General features: G+C 56.3%; 1 protein-coding gene across 43 annotated transcripts in view; it reads right to left on the minus strand.

The window, feature by feature from the left end:
- Window positions 1-973: 973 nt before the first annotated feature.
- The window catches only part of Arvcf (ARVCF delta catenin family member), a 53,409-nt gene continuing 37,328 nt past the window's right edge, over window positions 974-17,054 (minus strand). For 12 of the 43 annotated variants that reach the window (XM_021257076.2, XM_021257067.2, XM_021257062.2 and 9 more), the window contains 17 exons: window positions 13,025-13,183; window positions 12,338-12,864; window positions 10,898-11,397; window positions 9,981-10,164; window positions 9,054-9,171; window positions 8,522-8,693; window positions 7,983-8,033; window positions 7,856-7,873; window positions 6,752-6,859; window positions 5,327-5,454; window positions 4,959-5,109; window positions 4,533-4,731; window positions 4,341-4,452; window positions 4,157-4,247; window positions 3,765-3,818; window positions 3,367-3,476; window positions 974-2,681 (listed from right to left, as the gene is read on the minus strand). In XM_021257076.2, coding sequence (XP_021112735.1) covers window positions 2,574-2,681; window positions 3,367-3,476; window positions 3,765-3,818; window positions 4,157-4,247; window positions 4,341-4,452; window positions 4,533-4,731; window positions 4,959-5,109; window positions 5,327-5,454; window positions 6,752-6,859; window positions 7,856-7,873; window positions 7,983-8,033; window positions 8,522-8,693; window positions 9,054-9,171; window positions 9,981-10,164; window positions 10,898-11,397; window positions 12,338-12,864; window positions 13,025-13,183 — 2,790 coding nt within the window. In that variant the 3' untranslated portion in view covers window positions 974-2,573. Of the gene's footprint in view, window positions 3,477-3,764; window positions 3,819-4,156; window positions 4,248-4,340; window positions 4,453-4,532; window positions 4,732-4,958; window positions 5,110-5,326; window positions 5,455-6,751; window positions 6,860-7,641; window positions 7,752-7,855; window positions 7,874-7,982; window positions 8,034-8,521; window positions 8,694-9,053; window positions 9,172-9,980; window positions 10,165-10,897; window positions 11,398-12,337; window positions 12,865-13,024; window positions 13,184-17,054 lie in introns of all 43 variants that reach the window. The other 31 variants (XM_087198586.1, XM_087198593.1, XM_087198584.1 and 28 more) reach the window with 23 other exon arrangements.

A 17,054-nucleotide genomic window follows, 5' to 3' on the forward strand; every position in this document is an offset into this window, starting at 1 on the left:
GCTGGGGATTTAGCTCAGTGGTTCCGCCACCTGCCTCACAAGCACAAGGACCTAAATTCAATCCCCGGTACCAAAAAAAAAAGAGCAACTGAGTAGTCTTCTCAATCACCACACCACTCCTTTTGTCCTGATGGCCTCAGTTTCAACATCAAACACACCAAGCCCACACCAAGCCCTCTTGAGAGGATGCTAATGTTACAGGCCTGGCTCATGAGTGGCTGGGTCCTGGGTATCACACTCAGCCTAGGGCTCCTGGTTACAGCAGTGGAAAGGGAGCTAACCCTGCTTGGCACTGCTGCTGGTTAGGCCAGGAATACATTCGGTCCACCAGGATGTCTGTCTCCCTGGAAAGCCAGAACAGGGCAACTGACCAGTCTTCACACCCATCTCTGACCAAGGAGGTGCTGGACTAGGTGGGCATGGGATTATATAGAGTGCCCAGCCCTACTAGACACACCAGTGACCTAGAGTGTAAGTGAAAGCCCTTCCTTTCCCTGTCCCACCCAGTCTTGTTTACCAGAAGAGAAAGGCAGGCTTGGGCTGGTTGGATATTTCTGCTGATTGCCCACCTGGTAAATGATGAAGCAGAGTTGGTTTGTGCTGACCTATGTCCAGAGCTGCCCCAGCTGCCACCTTGGCACTCAAGCCTTAACTACCTAAGTAGACTGCTGGCCACCCGAGAGTCTCCAGTGCCCTAGCAGGGGTCTAGTTCCTAGTCCGGACCAATGTTGACCAAGACCTTGCTCTTGGGCTCAGGGTCAGCTAACCACCCAGAAGCCAGCCCACTCCTCTGGGCCTAGAAAGGGGGTCAGCAGCACACCGAGGAAGGGTATGGGGAAAAGCCCAAGGGTCAGCCCCCTGCTGGTCACAGCAGATGGCAACTTGATGTCTGTCTCTGCCCATTCCCCACCCTTCACCCTCAGCACTGAGAGGGGCTGGCGGATTGTAAGCAGGGCGCTGACAAGACAAGAAATTACTTTGCTTTTTTTAATTTTTAAATTTTCTTACAAAAATTTAGATGTTTACCAATACAATCTTATTTTGGTTTCATCTTAATGCTTTTTATCAGTGTTTTTCTTCTGTTTTTAAGTCACAAACAGCAGGCACTGAACAGCAGTCTCCTGCCACCGCTGGAGGTCAGTCCTGGAAGTTACTGAGGTTCTGGACAGATCCAATGTAGCAGCCATGATGGCCCTAGCCAGAAGTGGCTCAGTGCAGGGTCCTTCTGCTTGGGGGGGGGGGGGGGTCTCACACATCCACAGGATTCCAAGGGTGGAAGGGGGTAAGCAGAGCCGGACCCCCACTTTACTGCCTCCAAAGCCTCCCTGCCTGGGCCCACCCTTACAGAGCAGCCCCAAGCTGCCCATGGTCAACCTGCCATGCAGGATGGGGCTCTAGCCAGGGGATCCCCTCTGGAATTCAACTGCTTTACCCCCTCTCCCTGCCTGGCTGCCTGTCCCCAGGACCTCCTCCCCCAGTCTATATTGCTCCTCTGGGGCACTTGCATATGGGGTACACTCTCCTATTCTGCCAAACCAAAGCCAGGCTCCTTCCCCTGTTGCCTCCCTGGGCCCCGCCCCAACATTCTTCCGCTCACTCACACACAGCACCATGTCAGTAAACAGCTAACTCAGGCCTTGGAGTTAGGTCAGGAGAGCAGAGGGAGGGATGGACAGGAGAGTATGCAGAAAATCGGGCCCTGGCTCAGGGCAGGAGGCTCCACCAAACCCCTGCCACCAGAGGGCTCCAAGCTCCATGACAGGGTCTGCCCAGGATGGCCCTTCTCCTGGCGATCCAGTCTCTAAGAACAAATGGCTGAACCCAGGCCCTGCAGAGGGAGGGAAAGGTAGACCCTGCAGCCAAACACACAGGAAGGGCCAGCAGAATGGGGCAGGGCAACAGACAGACAGGGCAATTGCTTCCATGGGCCACACTGAAGGAGATGTGAACAAAAGCTCCAGCTGCTGTAGGTCAAGAGTAGGGCGGGTGAAAACCTTTAGGGGGTTAGAGCAACCCCACGTGACTTGACACCAAGGCAAATCTTGACTCACTTGACCACCGCTGGAGGTCAGTTTCTGGAAGTTACTGAGGTTCTAGAAAGATGCATTGTGGCAGCCATGATGGCCCTAGCCAGAAGTGGCTCAGTGCAGGGTCCCTCTGCTTGGGGGGTCTCACATCCACAGGACTCCAAGCGTGGAAGGGGGTAAGCAAAGCCTGAGCCCCACTTCACTACCTCCAAATCCTCCCTGCCCGGGCCCACCCTTACAGAGCAGCCCCAAGCTGTCCATGGTCAGCCTGCCTTGCATCCTTGTGGAGCCCTGTGCTAGGGGTGTTTGAAGGTCTAGGGGCTGGTCCCTGATCTCACAGTGCCTAGGATAGGGCTGTAAGCCCTGAGAGGACCTCTGTCTGATCTCACCTAAGATGAGCACTTGGGCCTGCTGTGCTTTCTGGGGAGCACACAAGAAGAGCAGAGCATGCAAGCAGCAGATTAACAAGAAGCCCCTGCTCAGGGAAAATGGACAAACAACCAGACAAGAGAACCACCAGACAAGAAAACGTACCAGGCATGCAAGCTAGACCCAGGAGTCAACAGGCTGAGGCTTAGAGTCCCCCACGGCGTTCACCAGCCTGACCGCAGGCCTGCTGGGCCCAGAAGGAGGGGCCTTCCTGCTGGGGTCGGGCTGCAGCACACAGGTAGGTGGGTGGGTGGGTGAGCAGCAGTATGTTAGAGGCAGAACAAAGCAAGTTAGTTGCAGCTAAAGGGCAGGGCTGGGCTGGTCAGTGGGGCCAAGGCAGTGCTGTAAGGATTGGCCCCTCCAAGGCAGCACAAGAGAGCTGAGCTGGAGTGGCTCACACAGGCTTGGGTGGCACATGGATGCACACAGAGGCCCGTGCATGAAGCCAGGGGATTGGCACAGAGCAGGTAGCAGGTGCTGTCCTTGCCACCAGACTATGGCAGGCACCTTGCCCACACACATGCATACAGAGAAGTGTGAATACCTGCTTGCTCAGGCTCTCTGGTCCTCTGCAGTGTACAGCGGGGGAACTCTGTTCCCTGCCCCCTTCCTCCCAATAAGCATGAGCCACAAACCCATCAGCACTCACAGGCTGACTGCTATGAAGGGCTGCTTCCTGGGCAAGGTCCCATGGTCCAGCTGCCCCACCAGTGAGTGCCGCCTCAGTGTTGTCCAAGGTCAAACTCAACATTGCCTGGCTACCTTTTGGGCAAGCTCCAAAGCCTCCCTGGGAACCTGCTCATGGCCACTTACTTTTTTTTTTTTTTGGTACCGGAGATCGAACTTGGGTCCTTGCGCTTGCGCAGCAGGCGGCGAAACCACTGAGCTAAATCCCCAGCCCGCCACTTACTTTTAATGGTTCCTTCTCAGAGCCCTCCCCTGCAGAGTTGCTGCCCAGGGCCCTCCGCTCCCTCCGGTCCACAGTAGAGTATCCGTCTGTGGAATGGGGTAGGGTGGGAGCTGTGAAGAAAGATCTAAGGAGTGGCACTGTAGGAACAGGTGATCTCCTCAGCCCAGACAGAGTGGACCCCTGGAACATGCGGCTATTGCAGAGTCCACATATACTCTGTCCTGGAGCCAGCTCTCACCACCCCACCTCATTCCCTGAGGACCTTTGAACCAAATCTCTTCTCCAACCAGCACCTCCTTGGAAAGCTTTCTCATCACAAACACATCCCTTACAACCAGTAGGCCCCTCACAGCCTCACCCCTCCTGATCAGGGAACAAGCCCGCACACCTGCTCTCACCTGGACCAAGTGTATCCATGGGGATCACATCCCGGCTGCCTGCCTTCTCACCATCTGCAAGGCATGAGCAGGTGGCTGGTTGCAAGCAGTGGGTAAGGTGTAGTGGGACTAGGGCAGACAAACCCACCCCCCAACACCAGCCCTCTGTCACTAATGTCTTTGCATTCTTCTGCCCAACCTCTGTCTCCTGGCAGCCATCCCCCAGCTTGGCACCCATGCAGATGCTATGGAAATGAAGTACCCAAAAGGCTGCAAGCAGGGAGAGGGGCCCTCAACCATGGAGCCATCTTAGTAGGAGAGGGCCTATCTCCTCCCCTCCCCCTTGTTACCATCAATGTATGTGGGTACCTACTCTTGAGCTCAGGAATGGATGAAATGCTGCCTCTACTCACCAAGGCTCTTGTCTACCAGCGGCAGTGTGCTGTCATCGAAACCCCCAGGACTCTGTGCTCCCTTGGGGCTCTTGGCGGCGGTAGCAGCTGACTGAGGCAAAATATAGGTATGAGGTGAAGTCAGAGGCCTTCCTTGGGGACCTGACCTGGCAAAGGGAAAGTGCCAAGGCAGAAAGAGCCACACCTGGAAGCGTGCCTTGGTCCAGCCATCCCTCTGTAGGGTGCTGCGCAGCTCCTTGTAGCTCCACACGGTCTGCAGCACATGTGAGGCTGCCTTTGCCTCACGAACTGACTGGCTGTGGCAAGCCAGAGGCAGGGTCAGTGGCGTGCCCCACCTCATTCTCCCCTGCCCCACCCCTGGCCCACCCCCACCCACCTGGCTGCCACCAGTGCCACAAGCGCTGGCACACCATGGGCCTGCAGGAGTGAGCGCACATTGTCCAGGCTATCAGACACGATCTCATGGATGGTGTTTAGCACGGCCACCACTGTGTCCTCCTCCAGACGGGCCTCAGGACGTGTAGGAACTTGCACATTTCGCACGTTCCGCACCAGCTCAGCCATGGCATAGCTCCCTGAGGGGCAGGGGCAGGTGTTGGGACACACCTGTGCCCACCCCTGTAGGAAGGTGCAAGGGTCAAGCAACAGGTGTCAATGAGGGAGTGCCTCAAAAAGTGGGTTGAACCTTGGGCACAGGACCAGAGAGATGCAAGCTACATGGGTGGGGCCTGGACCCCTGAACCACTGAAGAATGAGTAGTGCCTGATAGCATGCCCTAGCTTGGGCCTTCCAGTGTCCTCACCTATGAGGTCCTTGTTGCGCCGGTCCAGCGAGAGGTTGCGCAATGCAATGGCAACAGCACGCACCACCTTGTCCGTCTCAGACTGCAGCAGTTCCACCAGCACCGGCAGCCCACGCTCCTTGCGCACTGTGGCACGGATGTATGTAGCCCACTGTGACGGTGGGAGCAGGGTGGTAGGCTGCTCTGTGGGGGTCGGGCAGCACAAAACCCTACCCCAGCAGCTCCAGGACACCTCCACCAGCTACAAGAAGTGCACCATGGTCCCCTCGCCTCCCCAACAGCCTGAGCAGTGGCTACAGGCAACACAACAGGGAGCCTGGAACTCCCTCTGTCCAGTTCTTGCCCTCCCCACCAGACCTGACCCTCACCATCCAGTTCCCAGCACTGAGGTTTTGTAAAGCACCAGCAGCAGCCTCCAGAGTGTTGAAGTTCCGGCTCTCCGTAAGGAGGGAGAGGTAGAGACGTACCACCTCGGGCTGATACAGCAGCTCAAAGCCTGGACACAAGGCAACCACAGCCCATCATCATCCAAATTCTCTCGCTTCAATTCCTCACCCCTACTCACAGTACTCCCAGAGCTGGGGCCGAGATGGATGTGGAGTAGTAAGGGCATGTTTATTACCAATGTAGTCCTCTTACAGCCACCCAAAGGCAAAAGTGTTCCCATTTCACAGAGGAATAAACAGGCTTGGCGACGGGTTCAGGTGAGAGCCCTTCTTCAACCCTGCTGCCAAAGAATTGGGACTAGCAGCCTTAGCATTCAGGAAGCCTGGGGTGCAGAAGGAGGCAGCAACTGGACCACTCCCTTACAACAGGACCCCTCTCCAGAAGCATACAGCTGAAGCCTCTAGCAATAGGTCCTTCCCTGGCAATACGTCCTTCTTCCCTGGCAAGAGGGACCGCCTTCGCCTGTGACTGAGACTGCAGCCAGAGCCCTGCCCCTAGCAACAGGGCCTGCCCTTCCAGGCAACCACTTCAGGCTCCTAGCATTTGAGGCCAAGCCTGGTTGCATGACTGCCTGGAGATAGTGCCCTGCATAGGATTCCAAAGACATGGGCCCAGGCAGCCTTCCAGGCCTGTCTGATCCATGTTGGGGGCTTCTGGCTGGCTTAGGACATTACCTCCCTCTCCCCGGTCCTCCCACCCATTTCATTCCTCTTTCCCTACTCCTCATGCCCCATGCTCTCTCCATTCCAGCCTGCTGGGCTTCCTGCTCCACAAACTCTCCAAGCACATTCCCTTCTCAGGACATCTGCACAGGTCTGCCTGGAAGTATCTCACAGATCTCCCATGGCTGGGCCCTTCACCCCACTTGGTGGTATCTGAGCTATTCTAACTGGCAGGGGTGGCTGGGCCCCTCCATGGCAGTTTTTCTCAGGCTGGTTTCCAGTGCTCAACACAATGCCAGTGCATATCAGGAATCCAGCACAAAGGGAACAGGGAAAATGAGTCACCTGCCCCTGCCTCTGCCTGAAACTGACCAGGACCTCCTGGCTTCCAGCCCTCTGAGTGACAGAGGACCTGCCTTCACTGGGTTCTTCCCTCCAACTGGCCCACTACTCACCTGTTGAATAACTGAGCAAGAGCCTAGCCACTCTTCCCATCTACCTTGCCTGAAAAGACCCAAGGCACTGACCCTAATTCTGAACTCTCAGGAGGTGCCAAGGTCTGGACCACCTGCCAGAGAACCCCCACATGTATAGGCCTGATGCTGATGGCACAAACCCTCACCACCTGGCTGGTCCTGAACCCAAGCACTCCCACAGGTGCTGGCTCTGCCTCTGCCCACTCACCTTTAGCAGCCTCAGTTCTCTTGGGCAGGTCCAGCGTGTCAAAGTTCCGGTCCATCTCACTATCCTTCTTCCCTGGAATGGAAGGGTGGCAGGAAATGAGGTAGACTCCTAGGAGGCAAGAATGTATTGGTGGGGGTAGGCACAGCCCTCCTGTCCACAGTCCCAAGAGCATCCTGGTGACCAGCTTTGGGCATCAGAAGGCCCAGGGAAGAGCATCATTCTCAGAGTTCAGGCAGGCAAACTGCCAGGGCAGGGCAGTGGTGGCAGTGGGGCCTCAGGACATCTTAGCCCTGTCCTGAGCACCTGGGGCTCATCTCCCATCAGGTGCTAGGAGCTATAACACAGGCCTACAGCTCCTCTATGGGTGTCAGACCTGTAAAGTAAGGGAACCAGGAGCCCAGGTTGGGTGTCAGGTAGAAACAGACTCAGAGTTGACAGGGACAGAACTTATTGGGGTCACACAGCAACGCAGGGCTGGGGCTGAGTCTAATACAAAGGGAAAACACCCCTAGTCAGGAGCCACCCTCTACCAGGCAGGAGAACCCTCACTTCCAGGCCAAGCTACTAAAGCAGCCCCATAAAACACTTTCATTCCTCCACAACAGTGAGCTGTCTCCAGCCACCACCTACATCTCAGCTGAGGGTAACCCTGGAAAGTGGCAAGGTGGACTGAGATGACCTGGGGACCTTCCCTGACCATCCTCATGGGACCTTTATGTGTCTAAGCCACACATCACCCCATTCTACCAGAGGGGCAGACTGCCCCCTGGTTCCCCTGGGTATGGCACACCCTGGGTCCTGCCCACTATGCTCTGCTATAATCCTGACTAGGAAGCTGAGTCTGGCTACAGGAGGCAGCCCTGCAGCCACCCCACCAGCCCTGGGCTCACATTCTTGCATTTGTCATGTCCCCAGTTGTCATGGAGATGGCCCTTTGATGGGACTGGGAGCAGGGCCTTGAGGCTGGAAGGCATCCCAGGAGGCCACTGCACCAGCTGCCCTGCAGTTGTCATGGAAATAACTGCCTGAGTAATTGGGGACAGGTATCTCCCTGGTACCCAATGCACCTGCCAGTCCTGGATAGCAGGACAAACAGGGACTCACCTTGATGGAACCACTCCTCTGGGCGGCGGAAGGAAGCACAGGAGAGAGGAGATGAACCTGAGCAGGTGCACACTCCCCATGCTCTTATGTTCCCACTACATGCCCTGGGTCAAGCATGGGATCTCACCTTGAATATTGTAGGGCTCAGTGCCCACCCGTGCGACAGGGAAGGAGAGGCCTGGGGTCAGAGGGACACGTGAAGGGAGTGAACAAGTTCCACAACTGCTGTAAGGGATGGAAGTTGCTGGAACCTGCACCTTGCAGGTACCAAAGGGGATGGAGTGTAGCAAGGGGCTCACCCAGATGTGATGGGACTTATCAGGGCCTGCAAGGAGCTCTGGGTCACCTTGACACTTTCCAAACTCACAGGCCTGCAGAGCACTTCCCCAAAATTCAGGGACAGGGTCTGGGCAGTGGTGGAGGCCATCACATGGTCACCCACTGGGAGGCCACCACTGCAGAGGGGAAAGCAGAGCTTGGGTCTGAGCCATGACCCATTAGCAGTGTGACCCAGGGCAGCACACCCTTCTCAGTTCCCTGCTTCCTGACCTGCAACTTGGGAGATGACCAGATGTCCTCTGGCCTTCATGACCATCTACCATGGACATAGAGAGCCTTTTGCCTAGGACGGGAGTCTAGAGGAGTGTCCTGGTATCACCCACCCACCTTTGGCCTTCTTGCCACCAAAGCAGCTGGCGTCATCCCTCTTCCGTCGCTGGGAGCCTGCAGTAATGCCTGTGGGCCTGGGCTCAGCCTCCTGGTACCTGTCGGCACCAGGCACCTCCTTGTGCACATGGTAGGACAGGTTCCGCATGATGCACACGCAGTTTTCCACTGACTGTGGGGAGAGGTGACCTGGTAGAGCAGGGCCATGGGATGTGGGCTGCTGACCATCCCAGGACCCCATGTATGGAGCGAGCCCTCGGGAAAGACTGGTCACTGCCAGAGGACACCAAGCATGGAGAGAGGGAGGACTGAGTGGGGGGTCCACATAGGAGGTAACTGCCAGGGAGTCCCCCCTCCCCACCTTGTGTAGCTCTTGTCATGTGTAGGGCCCCATCCCCTTCCCAATGTGGCCAATACACTGTGCGTCATGTCTGGAGCCATACTCCCATTTCCTTGAACCACTCCAGATGGCTCTGGACTTGCATCCCATTCCTGCACTGCCCTTGGTGAGAGGCTTTGAGACTGCGCCCACCTTGTTGTCTGTGTCCTTCCTGCTCACAGCTGACTGCAGAGCATGCAGGAGGGCATCCACCAGACCCTCGCACTCTCGGAGTCGTCGCCGGGCCTCAGCACCATCAGAGCTCACATTCCTGGTGGCCAAGAGCAGGCCTAGTGACCCCTGGTCCCCATGGTAAGTCCCCCAGCACCATGTTTGGCCTTGGGCTTGTCTTTATCTGCACAATGGGCCCTGCTGCTGCCACAGTGAGGCTACTGGGACAGAATAGCACAGCCTAGACACGGTGAAGCGGAGGCAGGGAGCCCAGGCCATCCCCAAACCCCAAGTGAATTGGAAAAAGATAGAGGTAGACCCAAGAGGCCTGAATCTGTGGATGGTCACTTCTGCCCATCTCAGTGGCAGTTCTGGGTCCCAACTTGCCCTGCGGTCAGAATCCTACAGGGTCACGGGAACATGAACTGATGGACACCCAGGACCACAGGGTTCTAGGACTCATCTGTGAAGTCTCTACAGGGCCTCCCAGGAGACAGGGAGAGTAGGGGTCACAGGGTGGAGGGGTAGATAGTGGAGGGTCTCAGTCAGAAGCAGATTGGAGATGAGAGGTCTGCTTCCCTTCCCTGGCTGTCACGGTGCCAGGAGGGTAAGCAGGGCTGGATTGGTCAAGCACTGTAGCAAAGGTGGGAGACCTTGGGAGGGTGCCCTTGGGGTGAGGAAAGCCCTATCAAGCACATTTCCCACCCACAGGACTTGTGATGTGGCTCTGAAGCTCCTAAGATTCAGGTGGTTCACTGTGTTCCATGTGACCTGGAACCTGAGGACATGGCAGCCCCCAAGATGAGGCCAGGTATGCACACTGGCTTTGGCATCCCCTCCTGCATCCCTGATCAATGGAGCAACCAGGCAGCCTGGGAGAATAAGCCCAAGAGTGGCCGCTGTCCACACCTCAAGCAGCCTGATGTGTTCTTGAAAACAGTCGTCCACTCGGCATCCCGAGGCTTGGAGTCCTCATTCGGTTCCCGCTCCCAGCCCGAATGGGGCACGATGACCTCATGTGTCAGTGTCTGCAAGCCGTGGTCAATGATGACCATCTTCAGGGGCTCATAGGATGACAGGTTCCACAGCGTGCCTGTGGGGTACCACCAAGCATCACACTGACCATCGGCCCTGCCCCTGCACCTCTCCAGGACCATGCTCAGGACTTGCCCCCACCTCCTTATGCCCCAGCCCACATGGGAAGTTAGTATAGCCTTGTTACTGTGTTTTGTTTGCGGTGCTGAGGAGTGAAACTAGGGCCTTAGCTCATGCTAGGCAAGTGCTCTACCACTGAACTATAGCCCTGGCCCACACAGGCAATTAGGAAAGTAACAAAAGTTGTGAGAGGTTCTGGGGCCTATTCTGGCCTGGTCAAAATATATAGGCAGCACCCCGAGGTGGCTTCCAGCTGGGAGGAAAGAGGTAGGGTACAGAGGAGGGCATGGCAGCTACTCTTATCCATTCTCTGCTTCATGAGTAGGTGGGACTAATGGCTCTGGGACCCTGCCTGTCCTTCAGGTTCAACAATGCACAAGCCCTACCACTGCACTGTCATAGGTTGGAAACCAGAAAGGAGGGGGATTATAGGAACAGTGGGGAGGGGCCCTCTCTTATGGGCCCAGTGCTACCCCCTATGGAAGAGAGACAGACCCATCACAGCATCTGGGCCTAGTGCCTGCACCCAGGGCAAGCTGTTCTAGCAGCTGGGACATCTGACCAGCTGGGTATTACCCAGCCCTGTGGCCACACTCCCCTCAGGCTGAGGCTTGCTGTCCTTGCTTGCCTTCTTTTCCTGGGGAAGAGTAGGCACAGCCAGTCCCACTCACCGGTGACTAGCTCACGGACCTCGTTGTCACGGGCAGCACGCAGCAGGCGCACCAGGGCAGGCACACCACCGCAGTCACGGATGGCAGCCTTGTTGTCGGTGTCACGGCCATAGGAGAGGTTGCGCAGTGCCCCACAGGCCCGGCGCCGCACCTCTGCCCGAGGGTGGTCCAGCAGTGCTACAAGGAGTGGCAGGCCACGCAGCTGCCGCACACGCCGCTTCACACCCTCATTCTCAAAGCACAGATGCTGCAGGTAGGCAGCTGCATTGGCCTTCACAGGGTCCACAGGGTGCCGCAGCATGGCCAGCACCTCGGGAAGCTCAGGGTCCCGCCAGCGCGGCTCCTTGCGGGTGCTGTCCACTGAAGGCGAGTGCCTCACCGCCCGGTCCAGGCTGCCCAGGCTGCCCCGCTCAGGCTGAGCTAGTGGTGCTGTTGCTGCCAGGAATGGGGGCCTCTCGTCAATCAGCTCACCAGCATCATCTGCTGTGTCCTCGTAGGTCCTGTGCAGGCAAGCAGGGCATATGAATACCTTTACGCCAGCCGTCTGCCCTACCCTCTGAGCTACCCATCACACTGTCCAGAATTGTGTGAATCCCAGAGGAGGGTTGAGAGGAGAGAATCTATGTCTCATCCCAGAGCATAGAGTCACATCCTAGCCTAGCAAGGACTGACTCAAAGCCATGTCCTGAACAATGGTCATCAGGACTTATATCCCTCCCAGAAAGGGGAGCTTGCTCACTACTGTCAACAGGAGCTAAATGTGTTTCCATGTAACATCCATTCATGATAGGATGGTGGAGGTTGAGGGTCCCCACTCTCTTCAATAAGGTCATCCGGCTGGTGCCAGGATGTGAGATGAGTTGCAACCCTCTTCCCTCTCTGCATTTGGCTGTTCTACTAGGACCATCAAAGGGACAGTTGGACCACCAGTCCTGCAGGGCACAAGATCTCCTTGTCTCTGAATAGCTTTGTGGCTTAGTCATTAAACACCTTCTCCGGCAAGAGAATGAGGCCGGAGGGTTTAGGTGATTAGCCCAGAGTCACACAGGAATCTAGACCTATGGTTGTGTTCTTATGCTGCATAAGGGACAAAACCAGAGGCTGTGACAAAAGGCACTAGGGTTCTGGATTCTGTGCACAGGGGTGACTGAGCCCCAGGCAGAGGCTGGAACCTGAAACTCAGAGTAACACCCTGAGCCTCTTGTGCTCAGGTCTTGACAGCTACCTGCCGGGAGCAAAACAGATGTCAAGCACTGTCACCAGTGTCTCTTCCACTCAGCCTGACTCCTACCATCTCCGGGCCTGTCCTTATTGCTGTCCTTGAGAAAAGCTGAGGCTAATTCAAACTAACATGTGCATGACTAACTCAGCCCTGGCAGCTTGGTACTCTGGGCTAAGGAATGGAAGGTGGACTTCCCAGAAGAGGAACAGAGTGCTCACCTGGCCCGGAGGCCCCGCCCACAATCAGGTCTCCTCCGTGTGGCTGTGCCATAGTCCGGCTCCAGCTCAGGGCCACCCTCATCATCGGCAGCCAGGCTGCGTGTGTCATCCTCTAAACCATAGGGCTCTGCCTGGAAATGCTCAGGCAGAGAGCGGCCACTCTGTGGCCCAGGCTCAGGACCCACAGGGAAGGCCTCCCGGCGGCCAGGCAGTGTAAAGCACCCATCGCCAGGTCCAGGGCCAAGAGGACCAGTGCGTGGGGGTCGCACTCCAAGCCCTCGGGACAGGCTGCCATAGTTAGGGCCATCACGAGGCTCAGGGCCATTGGGAAAGCCACCTCCGCTGCTGAGGTAGGCTCGGGAAAGTGTGGCTGCTGGGCCACCACCGCGAAGCAGGAAATGCCGGTCCAGGGGGCCATCGGCAAAAGGGCCAAGTGGGGGGCCGCCATCCAGCAGGGGGAGTCCATCTGGGCCCAAAGGCACCTGGCGTACTGTCCTCGTGGTCACTGTCTTGACTGTCTTGGTGACCTGGTGGATAGGCAGGTGGTAGATAGGCTGGGCAGCCTGAGAGGTCTGGACAGCACTCTGGTAGAACCAGTGTGACCTCCATTTTCCACCCAAACAAGAAGCAGCCATAGGGGGCTGGCCCACACACCCACTCTGCAGAGGAACCTGGTCCCGGCCATACCTTGGTCTCGGTACGCCGGGTTGTTCCATCTTCAGATGTGACGATGGACACATGGGAGGTGGGCGTGCCAGGGTCCTCTTCCACTGTCACAGTCTCCTCGAGCACCTCGGGCGCCTCAGGCATCGTGACCAGCGATGCCTGGCTGCCCGGGCTCTGTTCCTAGGGGAGGAGGGGAAGGTGTCAGGGGCAGGACCAGCAGCTGATATGTCCCTGGAATGCGGGTGCCTGCAGATGGCAGACTCTGCCTTAGCTCATGCCAGCCAGTACACTAGGATCCCCACCCCTGTCCCAGAGCCTCCTCGGGCTGGGTTGGCAGATAAACATAGGATGGCCCTCTCTGAACTATAAGACTGCTTCAGGCTCCTCCAAGCCTAGGAGGAGCCAGCAGGAACCTGTAGGATGTCTTCCCAATGTCTACTTGCCACCCCTAGCTTGACTCTCAAGGTGTCCTGGGGCCTCCTCCCTGCCCCATCCCAGAAACCTGAAATGCACAAATGTTCAAATGGCAGTTTCAGCACCACTCACTAACTTCTGTGGTCACACCCAGGCTCCTGCCACCAAGGACAGCCAGGGCCCCTTGCAGGACAGAAATATCCAGCTCCCAGGATGCACTGTGTACCCAGAGCACCAAAATATCCTTGCTCCTTCCGGCTCAGACACTCTTGGGGCCTGGCGTGGGCACAGTCTGGCCCTACCTCAGTCCAGAGGCCAGCACCCGTGATGGAGACCCTGGAGGTCATATCAAGGACTGGAGATGATGGATTCATAGCTGCATCTATGTTGCCATCCCTTTGGAGAGGGGGAATGATGGTGGAATTATAGGGAAGATAGATCTGGACTGAGGCCCTCCTAAGGCCCACATGCCCATTGGCTGGACTTGCCAGTAGGGAAACTGAGCCTCAAAGAGGCTCAGAGTCCCTGATACACTGAGTGGCAGGGGGAGACCCAAGAGCCACAGTCTGTCCCTGGGCTTCTGCCCATTAAGGTCCCCAGCCCCAAGGCCCCACTATGCCAATATTCTGGGATCAGCATCTGCCAGGACTGGCAAGGCTGAAACCGAAGCTGTAGTGGGTGGATGAGGTGGGAGCACATTCCTGGGTAGCCAAGAGCAGGTCAGCAGGAAGGTATGCCTCAATCTGTGGCCCAGGTCCCAGGGCCTTTCTGGATGGGTCCCCTGCCTGTCCCCTGTCTCCCCACCGCCCCCCAGCCAGCAGCTCACTCTGCATCAACCTTGCTCCAGAGTCCTTTTCTAGACTTGGGAAGTGCCCAGGGCTGCTCTCATGATGTGCTTCCAGAGATTTTCAGACAGGATACTCTCTCAGGTAGGGAGCTATCCTGAAGGAATGCTTGACCCCCAGAGGATCAGTAGGGCTCTGGGTGGGGGCTGAACTAACATATTAGGACAGGTGCAACTCTCAAGCTCTGGTGACAGAGGGAAGTGGAGACAAAGAATGCACTTCCTCCAGAAGCAGGGCCTTAGAGAATAAGAAATGGCTTTATAGATGAGGAAACTCAGGCCCAGCAGAGGGGCAATTTCACAACTGCCAGGTGGGAGATTTTAGGCACTTGTCTGACAAGGGAACCTTTGCAACCATCTCACGCCTTGGGGACAGGGCCTTGACAGCCACCATCTTGGTCCTAGAATGGGGTGGAATGCACTCTTGGAACTTAGCCAGGAAGAGGAGACCCTGTTTCCTGGGAAAGAGAAATATACTGAGGCCCAGAGTGGGGACAACTGGCAGGCTGCCAGGCAGGGTGGCCTGGGCTTTTCTCCAAGGAAACTAGGAAGTCAGGACAGCGCCAGAGCAGGAGTAAACAAGGGGTAAGTGACCCTGCAGGGACCTGGGCTGCCCCATCTGTATTTAGCGACTGCATGTCGGCCCCAGCTCTCTCTGCTGAGTCTTGGTAGCTAATCAGTGCTCCAATGTGGTGAGCCAGGCACTGAGAGGCTGCATTCCTGAGAGCAGAATAGTGAGAGGAGCAAGACAGGCGATGTGTTGCCCAGGACACTCTACCAGTGGGCTAGGGCCCCTTAGTAGATTTGCATACATTTGCATGCATTAAATATTCAGCAAAGAGCCCACAGCAAGGCGGTAGGACAAGTGGGGAGGAAAGGGAAAGAAAGACATTATGATACCTCATTGCTACTCTACAGCCCAGCTTCTTCCTCCCACCCTGGCTGTGGTAAGGGTCTGACACAGGGCAGTTGGGATGATCCAGGATAACCAGGTCCCCAGCCAAGTTTTGGCAACCCTGCAACATCATCTACTAACACTCAGGCCCAAAACTGGACAGTGGTATCCCGAGGCCCCAAGAGTCCCTGCTGGCAAATGACCTCAGGGAGCTAAAAATGGACAATGACTTCACCCAGGGGGGAGGGTGAGTCATCTGGTGCTCTTAGGAAAGCCCAGCCTCTTTACACATGCCACAGCACACATGTAACTGATCCTTCAGAAACATGTCCATGTCTACTAGTACATGAGCACCTAGCCTGGCACATAGGTCCACACACAGGAATGTGGGTCTCTTTTTTTTTTTTTGGTACCGGGGATCCAACTCGGGTCCTTGCGCTTGCACAGCAGGCGGCGAAACCACTAAGCTAAATCCCCGGCCCTGAATGTGGGTCTCTTAACAGCACCCCAAGTACACAACACCTACTACTTCAAGAGGAACACATCTGAGTACCTGCTTCTCATGTCTTCACCCATTATCCAGACCCTTATCCATACAGGGCCTTGAGATGTGCTGTCAATATGCAAGGATGGAGTACCAACTCGCCCAGTCACTCAACCAAGCATCCACTATGGGGGGGTCTCAGAGTGGCAAATGGGTAAACTGAGGCCTATTGCAGAAAATGGTCTAAGATCATCTGGTAGCTCAGGCTCTGCAACAGCTTCCTGGGGGGTCCATGGGATGGTGGGCTGTTAATGAGTACACAACACTCAGCAGAGGGGACTAGCTGGGGTGCTCTATTCTGGGCTCCCCATCTCACATCCACCTACCTAGGCCACCTCATTCTCAAGGACCCTAGCCCTGCAGCCCCACACTACTAGTGCCCAAGAGCCTGGGGCACTTCCTTTGGGCAGCTTCCTCTGGATAAACCATCCCAGACCCACTCCCATTCTGTGTTCGGCTAAGCATCTATTGTTACTCCTCCCTAGCCTTAGCTTCATCCTTTTCCCTCTTTTAGGGACCATGCCCAGCCTCCCATCACTCACCTTTGAGTCTGAAATCCATCTAGGGCCTTCCCATCTGTCGCACCAAGCCCAGGCCTGGGGTTTCCTACAAGACCTTGTGGGAGGGACCAAAGTGGCCAGGAGGCAGACCTACCCACTCACTACTCCTGAGCATACCCTGTGACCCTGGGCCCAGCCAGACACCTGGGGCTTAGCTTCCTCATACAGATATTGGAAGGGCACAGGTGGCCAGACACACTTATGTGACCAGATCCAAGGAATATGGGGAACAGAAAAACAAGATTATGGGTCAAAGCTCAAAGGACTGTGTACTTCACAGATTAGCAACCCACCTTTTCAAGGCCCCCTGTATACACAAGGTACAGGTTAAAGTGAGGCTGCACACTTGGGAGCCCACAGCTTCTAGGCCAGGACCTCAGGGAGGGTCAGGATGGCTACTACTGGATGGATAAAGGAGTGGAGGAGTGACAGTTCTGGTTCCCTCAACCCCATAGTGGCCATCCCAGTCAGAGTGCAGGACAGGTCAGGTTGGCAACTCCTACCGGGCAGCAAGCTCTTGGCCACCACAAAACACCTTCTCCGGTGGTACCCACAGCCTCTGCCCAGCCCTTAGGAACCTGGAGCTCACTCTCCACAGTTCCTGCTAGGGACTGTGCACCTGCCAAAGGTGGTCTCTTGCAGAGTGGCTGGAAGGGCAAGGAGTATCCTATGACCAGCAGGCAGGCAGAACAAGCTTGGGAAGCAAGATGTCATCTACCCCAGCTTCCCTAAGCTCAATCACACTGGAATCATGAGTCGGCCCATGGGCAGCTTCATCTTTGGGGTAGTCAGAC

This window comes from Heterocephalus glaber, unplaced genomic scaffold (genome assembly GCF_053883595.1).
Source record: "Heterocephalus glaber isolate CG9 unplaced genomic scaffold, H.glaber_assembly_v1.0 deba00001687, whole genome shotgun sequence".
Lineage (NCBI taxonomy): Eukaryota > Metazoa > Chordata > Mammalia > Rodentia > Bathyergidae > Heterocephalus > Heterocephalus glaber.